The sequence below is a fragment of the Silene latifolia genome, chromosome 6 (genome assembly GCF_048544455.1).
Source record: "Silene latifolia isolate original U9 population chromosome 6, ASM4854445v1, whole genome shotgun sequence".
NCBI lineage: Eukaryota > Viridiplantae > Streptophyta > Magnoliopsida > Caryophyllales > Caryophyllaceae > Silene > Silene latifolia.
The window spans coordinates 58,404,587-58,415,150 of NC_133531.1; the positions used below are offsets into that span (position 1 = coordinate 58,404,587).

Sequence of the window (10,564 nt, forward strand, 5' to 3'; positions counted from 1 at the left end):
TTGGAGGTTGGAAGTTGCGTTGTTATAGGATTAAAACTGAATGATTATTATTATTGTTGTTGTAGTATGCTTTATTGTGCAGTTGACTAACCCCTTTTCTGTTATTGCAAAACCTGCGGTGATCCATTAGGGGATGGTGAGCAGATATCTAGCAGGTATTGATGTTTGAGCTTGTTGCGGGATTGGAGGGGACATCTACGAGACTATCACATTTTAGCTTCCGCTGTTGTTTAGACTTTCATTTGGTTTAGTCGAGTTGTACTTTATTTTAGATTTTGGAACTTGTAACCTTGTTAAAATTTATTTTATTTTCATAAACGTTTCATTATGGTATCTTTGATATGTACTACCTCGAGCAACCGAGATGGTAGCACTCCCGTTTGCTAAGGTAGGCCTTGGTAAGGTACCTTGGTAGATGGGGGCGTAACAAAGTGGTATCAGAGAGACGATTTTGGAACCTAAAACTAATAAACAAAATGAACCTAGGGTGTCTAAATAAAATGAACCTGGGTAGGAGTTGTTTGGAGCTACCGCAAAGGTTTGGGAGACGTCCTAAAACCGCAATAAGGCCCTCACAACTTCGTGTCGGCCACAACAGAGTATGTCTTGGGGGGATAGGTGCATGTTTGTGTTTATATATATGCGTGAAAAGAGTGGATGTGCATGTGTGGTTGGAGATAGTATGGCATGAATTGGATGAACATGGTGTAGAGTAATTGATATGAGATAGCAAGGCATGATGTATGTTTTGATTGTTTACATTTTGTCGTACTTCATTATAGGAATATGTGAATAGGTTGTTGGTTGCGTACTTATGTACTTGTTGGGAATGTGTTGGGAGTCGTTTTGGCATGATTCGGCCGAGTGTGGCAGGTACTTGACCGAGTAACCTATCACTCAACCGAGTGAGGGTATTTGTGAATTTGGCAGTAGCTACTGGAATATGACCACTTGGCCGAGTAGAGGCAGTACTCGACCGAGTAGGACGTACTCGGCCGAGTACCTGAGGTACTCGATCAAGTATGCTTTATGTGCATTTTAGATCAGCTATTGCAGTCGGAGAACTCGGCCGAGTAGTCAGTATACTCGACCGAGTAGCTCGTACTCGACCGAGTAGCTCGTACTCGACCGAGTACCTCCGTGTACTCGACCGAGTACCTCTTTAGCGGACCTGATATTTGTTTTGAGTCGTAGGCTATGTGCTTAGGTTTGTCATGGTTTTTGAAGCTCAAAAATGCCGCCAAAAAGATCTGCTGCTTATATCCAGGCTTCTGAGATGAGCCTAGAAGAAATCGCTAGGATGATCGAACAGCAACACGCGCTCACTGAGGCCCTAAAGAATGTGGGAAAAGGGAAGGAAACAATAGTGGTGGATACATCCAGTTTGAGCACTAGTATTTCCCTCTTTAACCATACCACCTATGAGGGCACAGGTGAGCCCAAACTGCTCGACAACTGGCACCAGGAAATGGAGAGTATGTTGGAAGTTGTTCATTGTCCGGAGGATATGAAACTGGAACAAGCTGCGTTCTATCTGAGAGATGAGGCTGGGGTATGGTGGCACCATGAGAGGGAGGCTGCACAGGCATATAATAGGAACTTGGGTAAACATGCAATTCCTTAGGCAGAGTTTAAGAACGTGATGAGGAACCACTTCGTTCCAGAGCATATTCGTATCAGGTGGAGGGCCGAGTTTGACACTTTTGCTATGACTGATAGCCTGACCATAGCTGAATACTATCATAACTTCAATGAACTGTCACGCTATGCAGAGGACATGCAGTCGAGCCAACTGAGTCTGGCTTTCCATTTTGAGAGAGGACTATCGCTAAAGATTATGGAGAAGCTACCAGTGGGGTGATTTCAGATCTAAAGAAAGTTTATGAGAGAGCGGGGCATGCAGAGAGGTTGGTTGACATGGCCAAAAAAACCAAGAAAAAGGGAAGTGAGAAGAGAAAAGCTGAGAGTGAGGGTGGCAATCAATCGAGCTACAAGCATGGTAACCACAACCAGGCTAGAGCTTATTCTGGAGGATCTAGCTTTAGTGGGGGGTCTCGTATGTGGGAAAGAAGTGGTCGGAGTACGAGCGACAACTTTACCTTGCAACGTTTCAACTGTGGCGGTGCAGGCCTCAAACGGTTTGAGTGTAAGAGTGTTGGAGGAGGAGGAGAAGGAGGAGGAGGAGGCTTTCCGCGGTCCTACCATGGGAACTATTTGCAAACTCCGAGCCAGAGTTTGGCGAGTAACAGGCCAGCTGGGTCATGGAACAACCAGGGAGGTCAGAGCAACAACAATGGCGGCTATAACTGCAATAATGGTGGATCCTATCAGGGTCCAAACAACAGCGTGACACAAAATTCGGTGGCTAAGCCTACTACATCAGCGACTACTGTCCAAGAGGGAGGTCAGAAGAATAGTGGCAAACTCTTTATGATGGGTAAACAGGCAATTAAGGATGATGCGCAAGTTGTCATCGGTACTTTTCTTGTTAATCATAAACCAACTTTCGTTTTGTTTGATTCAAGGGAAACCCATTCATTTGTGTCTAGAGGTCATGCTTTAACCATGGGTTTGGGGGAGTATGGGTTGGTAAAAGATAACGTGTTTATACCATCGGGAGAGTCGGTGTCATATCATAAGCTGTATAAAGAGGTGTCTATGGTGGTCGGGCAAGTGGATTTACCAATTAATTTACTTTAGTTTCCTATAGATGGGTTTGAGGTCATAGTTGGGATAGATTGGTTGGGTAAGTATGAGGCCAAGATAAACTATCGTCAAAACAAAGTGTCTTTAAAAGGTCCTACGGTAGTTAAAGTGTCATACCGGGGGTTTGTCGTAATACCCAAGGTAAATATGATTGCAGCGATACTTTAAAGTCATGTTTGAATAAGAGGTGTCCTATGATCCTTTGCTATGTGAGGGAAACTCGGGTGGAGAAGCAGTCAGCAGCAGAGATACCGGTGGTAAATGAGTTCGATGATGTCTTCCCGAAAGAGATATCAGGGTTACCTCTTAAGAGGGACATTGATTTCAGTGTTGAGCATAAACCAGGGAAGGGGCCTATATCTAAGGCTCCATACCGTACGGGACCAAAAGAGTTTCAAGAGTTGAAGAAGCAGCTAAATGAATTGCTGGATAAGGGATCATTCGACCTAGTGTATCGCCATGGGGTGCACCAGTCCTATTCGTGAAAAAGGACGGTAGTATGAGATTGTGCGTCAACTACAGAGAGCTAAACCATGTTACCATGAAGAAAAGGTACCCTTTGCCGAGGATTGATGAACCTTTTGACCAATTGAGTGGACCTGAGGTATTTTCAAAGATTGATCTGAGATCGGGTTATCACCAGTTGAGGATTACGGATGAAAATATTCCTAAGACAGCTTTTCGGTCACGGTATGGTGACTAGGGGTGTTAATGAGCCGAGACAGCTCGCGAGCAACTCGAGATCGGCTCGGTCAAAGCTCGGTTAAAGCTCGGCTCGTACGAGATCGGCTCGAGCTCAGACTCGGCTCGAGAGCTTAACGAGTCAAGCCGAGCAAACGCTGGCTCGGCTCGAAAAGCTCGTGAGCGGCTCGAACTTGTGTGATTATATAAGATATTGCTCATATTTTATAAAAACATTTTACCATGATTATATCTTTGTATCACATATATCAAATGTCTCACAGATTTGTCAAATATTTTACATTTAACTTTCGAGCCTTGTTATTGAAAATATCGAAAGAAAAAAAAATCAAAAAATCAACCATTATATATAGGCTCGATTTGAGCTCGAGTTTGGCTCGAGTTCGCGTTAAAGCTCGCAAGCTTGATATCGAGCACATTTTCTACAAGCTCGGGTAAGCTCGAGATCGGCTCGAGATCGAGTTTTAGTTCTTGAGCAGAAGCCGAGCAAGGCCAAGCTCGAGTTCGGCTCGGCTCGTTAGCACCCCTAATGGTGACTATGAGTATGTGGTGATACCTTTCGGGTTGAGTAATGCACCGGCAGTGGTCATGGATCTTATAAACTGAATCTTCAGTCTGTTTTTGGATAGGTTTGTGGTGGTTTTCATCAATGACATCTCAGTCTATTCTAATAATAAGGAAGAGCACGAGGAGCATTTGAGGTTGGTATTGCAGACTTTGCGAGATAATCAGCTATATGCTAAGTGTTCCAAGTGTGAGTTCTGGTTAGAGAATGTGGCCTTTCTGGGCCATGTGATTTCAAAGGATGGTGTAGCTGTGGATCCTTGTAAGATCGAGGCGGTGTCAAACTGGGAAGCACTGAAGAATGTTGCGGAAATTCGGAGTTTCTTGGGTTTGGCTGGATATTATGGGAGGTTCGTGAAAGATTTTTCTAAGATTACTAGACCTATGACTGCTTTGATGAGGAAAGAGATCAGATTTCGTTGAGATGAGAGTTGTGAGATGATGTTCTAAACATTAAAGGTGCGTTTGACTACAACTCCCATTTTAGCTTTGCCTGAGGGAAGTGAGAATTTCAAAGTTTACACTGATGCTTCGAAGAATGGATTGGGATGTGTCTTGATGTAAAATAGAAAGCTCATTGCCTATGCTTTAAGACAGTTGAAGTCGTATGAGAAGAACTATCCTACTCATGATTTGAAGTTGGGTGCGGTTGTATTTGCTCTAAAGATTTAGAGGCATTACTTATACGGGGCATCCTTTAAGGTGTTTTCAGATCATAAGAGTTTGGAGTATATCTATACTCAAAAGGAGTTGAACATGCGTCAGAGAAGGTGTATGGAGCTAATTGGGAGCTATGATATGGAGATCATCTATCATGAAGGGAAGGCTAATATGGTTGCAGATGCTTTAAGTAGGAAGAGTGTGCATTCATTATGCACTGCCATGTCACTGATGAAATTGAAGGATGAGATGACTAACATTTGGATTCACATGATTCGCAAGGGAGTTGCCATTGGTGATTTGATTATCGAGCCCGAACTTTATGATTACATCAAAAGGAAACAGATACTTGATCCTAAGATTCAGGAGTGGAAGACAGGGGTGGAGAAGGGTACGGTTTTGAGATTTTCTATCCATATAGATGGTAGTGTTCGATTCGATGGGAGGTGGTGTGTGCCTAATGATGCTGAGTTGAAGAAGTTGATTATGCCGGAGGCTCATTGCACTCCTTAGTCGGTACATCCGGGAGGTGATAAGCTCTATAAGGACTTGAAGAAGACGTTTTGGTAGCCAGGTATGAAATAAGAGATAGCCGAGTTTGTACCTAGGGGTTTGACTTGTCAAAGGGTCGGAGACCACAAGGTAAGATTCGGTCACTTGAGGTGCCTGAATGGAAATAGGAATCGATTTCTATGGATTTCATTGTGGGGTTACCGAGAACTCAGCAAGGTAATAATATGATTTGGGTAATTGTCGATCGTCTGACAAAGTCAGCTCATTTTATTCCAATGAAATATACTTGGAGTAATATTCAACTAGCTCTTGGATACAGGAAGCATGTGGTACGGTTACACGGGGTACCAAAGGATACTGTGTTAGATAGAGATGCGAGATTTATATCACGGTTTTGGCAAGAGTTGCAGGAATTGATGGGGACTACCTTAAAGATGAGTACGACGTTTCATCTTGTGACAGATGGTCAAACTGAAAGGACCATCAAGACCTAAGAAGACATGTTGCAAGCTTGTGCGATGGAGTTTGTGGGAGTTGGGAGGATAGACTTGATTTGATTGAGTTTTCATACAACAACAACTATCACACGAGTATTGGGATGGCACCATTTGAGGCGTTGTACGGGAAGAACTGTAGCAGTCCAGTGTGTTGGGATGATAGCGTTGAATATGTGGTATTACCGTATTAGGACCACAAATGGTACAGGATATGGTTGAACAAGTACAATTTATTCGGCAAAAGATGAAAGCATATCAAGATCGGCAAAAGAGTTATGCGGATTTGCATCGCAGGGATATCGAGTTTGAGGTGAGTGACAAGGTCCTTTTGAAAGTGTCACCTATGCGCGGTGTCATGAGGTTTTGCAAGAGAGGGAAGTTGAATCAGAAATTTATAGGTCTATATGAGATTTCGGATCGGGTAGGTGAAGTAGCTTATCGGCTAGCTTCGCCACCATCTCTTGATGGGGTGCATTATCTTTTCCATGTGTCACGACTTCGGAAGTATGTGAGTGATCCATCTCATGTGCTTGAGGTGGAGAATATCGAGCTGGATGAAGCTCTCACTTACGCGGAGGTGCCAATAAAGATATTGAATAGTAAGGTATGCAAGACAAGGAATGGTGAAATCGTCTTTCTTAAGGTGCTATGGTATAATCACAATGTTGAAGAAGCTACATGGGAGCCGGAAGAGGCAATGAGGGAGCGTTATCCACATCTTTTTGATCAGGTATGTTTGGTTACGGGGTCGTAACCTTTGTCTTTTAAGGAGGGAATGAGATAGTCGCATGTATTTTAGGTAGTTTGAGCTCGGTATGGTTGTGTTTTGAGTTGTGTGGTCATAATTGGTTATTGTTCGGAATATGGTTAGGGTCTTTTGAGTTGGGTGTTCTTTTCGAGTTGTGTGGTTAGTAGGTCGGGTTATACATGGTTGTATCAGTTATGGTGTGAACTTCGGGGACGAAGTTCTCTTTTAAAGAGGGAAGACTGTAATACCCTTGAATTCTGGTCTCAGTACACTCGGTCGAGTAGGCGGTACTCGACCGAGTAAGTTGTCGAGTGCTTTTAGACATGCTACTGTTTAGGTGCACTCGGGCGAGTTGTAAGGAACTCGGTCGAGTAGGGCGTACTCGGCCGAGTACCCGCTCTGACAGGTTACTTTCCGCGATTTTGATTAGAATGATTACAACAACAACAACACCAACAACAACAACAACAACAACAACAACAACAACAACAACAACAACAACAACAACAACAACAACAACAACAACAACAACAACAACAACAACAACAACAACAACAACAACAACAACAACAACAACAACAACCGAGCCTTAATCCCAAAATGATTTGGGGTCGGCTGACATGAATCATCCTTTAGAACCGTCCCTGGGTGAACGCACACCTCAAAATGCGAATAGAGAAGGGAAAAATGAAAAACAAAAGGGAGATCGAAAATGTAATACAAAGTCAAGGTAAACTTACAAGTTTTAAAATCGAATTCCGGATTTCTTTTATAAAAACTTAAAATTTAAATCGAGAGAAAAGTTAAAACGATTTTGAAAACCGAAATAGAATTAAGGATCCGGAATGCCTTAAAAGTAAACCAAGTAAAGTATATAAGAAAATGCTTGGTAAAAAAGGTGTAATAAAGGAGAGAAGAACAAATAATTTTTTAAAAAAATTAAATAAAAACACTGAATATGTCAAAAAACATCAAATACTAAAAATCCACATGTATCCTTTCCCTCCATTGTGCCCTCTACATCACCATATTCTCTTCAAGCCCCAGAAATCTCATATCGTGCTCTATCACTAATATTTCATAATCACTTTTATAACCTAATTTACTCCTTAATCACCCTAATCAACTACCAAGCGAGGATCTATCATTTCGGTGTCCGGATTTCGTAGTTCGCGTGCCTATCAGTTTGTAAGTTCTAGATTTCTACTCTTTTTGCGTTAAGTCAATTGGCTATAAACCCTAATTGGGTTGGTTCTTGAGAATGATTAGTAATGATGAATTATAGTTAGTAATTGCTTGATTAATATTGCTAGGTGGAGATTTCGTAGAAGAACAATTCTAGCCTTGGTGAGTGATTGATTGCGGAATTGCGAATAAGGTAGGGTTTCCTTACTCAGTCCTTTGTACGATTGTTGTTCATTGATGTGGTGATTTTTGGTTTCCTATTGTGATGGTATTGTGGTGATTTGGTATTGTTGGTTGTTATTGGTATTGATTGTGAAGCCATTGTCTTGAGATGGTCTTCACCCCCATGTTCGCCCCTCGTGGCTCCCGTCACAAGGGGATGTGCACATTAATGATCTGGGATCGCTCATTGCGATGAGCGGGGCTTAGGTGGCAAGGCTGCGGTCTCCAACTGGCAGAGTGGGTAACCTGTTGCGATGGGTTACCTGGCAGATCTGGACTACAGCTCAGATAATGATACTTGGAGGTTAGAAGTTTCATTTTTACAGGATTGAGACTGAATGATTATTATTGTTGTTGTAGTATACTTTATTGTGCAGTTGACTGACCCTTTTCTATTGTTGCAAAACATGTAGTGATCCATTAGGCGATGGTGAGCAAATATCTAGCAGGTATTGATGTTTGAGCTTGTTGCGGGATTGGACGGGACATCTACGAGACTATCACATTTTAAATTCTGCTGTTGTTTAGACTTTCATTTGGTTTAGTCGAGTTGTACTTTATTTTGGGTTTTGGAACTTGTATCCTTGTTAAAATTTATTTTATATTCATAAATGTTTCATTATGGTATCTTTTATATGTACTACCTTGGGGAACCGAGATGGTAGCACTCCCGTTTGCTAAGGTAGGCCTGCGTAAGGCACCTTGGTAGATGGCGGTGTTACATTAAGCACATCATTGGCAAGGATAATGATCACATTCTTCCTATCATTCAATTCTTGTACCATTTCGGCCTCTCCAATCAACATAACTTCTTTTGATGACCCAACCAAACAAAGTGGTGGTGTATACTTAAGAGCTAGTGGCAATTGTGTCAAGATTATTTTCTTCTTACCAACTGATGGGTGATGTCGTCGGGTCACATCCAATCAAACACATTTATAATACTCAACAAACAACTAGTTAAAGGTAAGTCGAGGTCGATCCATGGGACGGTGTGCTTTGGGTTCTAAGTCTATCTATCTCAATTTATGCTAGGGTCACAATTTGTTTGGGTTTGTAGTTGTGTTCTAGACCAATGCAAGCAATAAAGTAAAACAAGCAATAAAAGAAAGAGCGTAAACAATTGATTAAAAATGCTAGGATATCATGGGTTCATGAGGGATTCATGGTGTTGATCATACAAACATGTTTACAAAGTTGAAAGCAATTAATGTTGTGGAGAAACCGAGTTAGTTTATGTCTTACGGTTCTTAGGAAGAGTTGGGTCCCGGAGCCGAATGGATTAGATTTTACAACACCTACAAGTCGACTTACTTTCCTCCTAATCAACTTCTATTCATGGTCTAACAAGACTCGAGTTGGTTTATATCTTACAAGTCAAGTTGAATAGATAAGAGATGGTTGTAAATGCAAGGATTCATAGGCTTAGCATTTCATCAAACATAACATTTGCATAAAGTTGACATTACAACAAGCAAGCAATTTAATTGTGAAAGCATATTAGATTAAGCATGATTAATCCCATGTTGCTTTTCCCTAACTACCCACTAATCCTAGCTAAGAGACTACTCACTCATTATCAAGTTTAACATGCCAGCAAGGTTGTCAATCATATTAACAAGGTAAAACATGATGAACAAGTAAGAAAGATTAACTATAATTAAAACAAGGATTAAGAGAATTATACCTATGGAGATTCCAAAATAATAATGCAAAGAATAATAGAAGAAACTTGATTGATTGATGAAGGGTTGTCAATCCTCCAATAATAACCCAATAGTCTTCAATTACCCAAAAGTAACAAACTTGAACAATAATTAAGGAATGATTAATGTGTGATTTGTGGAAAGATTAAAGAGTAATCTATTCTAATCTACTCCTAATGAAATCTAAGAGGAATTTCTAATGTGGAGGCTTGATCTAATCTAAAACTCTCTCTCTCTCTCTCTTTGATTATTTACAAGTGGGGTATATATAGTAGAGCTTCATTAGGTTAACTAAGGCTAAATTAGTAATTATATTTTTGAGTTCTAAGCAGGGAATTGCTAGTCTTTTCAGAGAGATGAGCATCTTAGCTGAAGACGCCGCGATCCGTTCGTCCAGGGGGGGAGGGGGAATCCGCTCGGATTCTTGCAGGGGTGGACGAGCGTCTTTGGGCAAATCCGCTCGGATTGCAGCAAGGGAATCCGAGCGTCTTCGAGGGTTGGACGCTCGGATTATGCTCCTTGGACGGGCGTCTTGTCTCTTAGGCCGCTCGGATTCTGCTCCAGAATCCTTTTCTTCACTTTCATCTTATTCTTCTAGAATTAATCTTTAGTTCTTGCCTCCTCTTCATACTAGTCCATCTAATATCACCAATAAGCTTCCAAATATGCACGAAAGACGGGGAATTCCGCCTAATTGTCTTCTTTCCTACAAAACATACGCAATGCAATAGGAAAATGAAATAGGAAGGAATTGACGGATAAAATGGTCATGAAATGCTATAATAGTATGCAAAATAGGCTCAATTAGGGGACTAAATGTGCGCAAATAATGTTCACATCAAATATCCCCAAACCGAACCTTTACTCGTCCCGAGTAAAGAGGTGACTAAAACTAGACCTTTATTTAAACTAACCTACTAATATAACCGATATGAGACAATTAGCGGGTCTCACTCCGCCCCTTCAACTCACAACAAGACAACCATGAGGTAGGATGCCTTCTTGCAAGGCAAGGTGGGGCTTGCCAAAATGGCGACACATCCAAACATTAAGCACACAAA

The 10,564-nt window shown here is 41.5% G+C and overlaps 1 protein-coding gene across 1 annotated transcript; it reads left to right on the plus strand.

Moving 5' to 3' along the window:
* The first annotated feature begins 5,886 nt into the window (after positions 1-5,886).
* Positions 5,887-8,106, plus strand: LOC141588118 (uncharacterized). Its single transcript, XM_074409573.1, has 2 exons — positions 5,887-6,372; positions 8,068-8,106. The coding sequence occupies exons 1-2, from the start codon at positions 5,887-5,889 to the stop codon at positions 8,104-8,106; spliced, it is 525 nt and encodes a 174-aa protein (XP_074265674.1).
* The last annotated feature ends 2,458 nt before the right edge of the window (positions 8,107-10,564 follow it).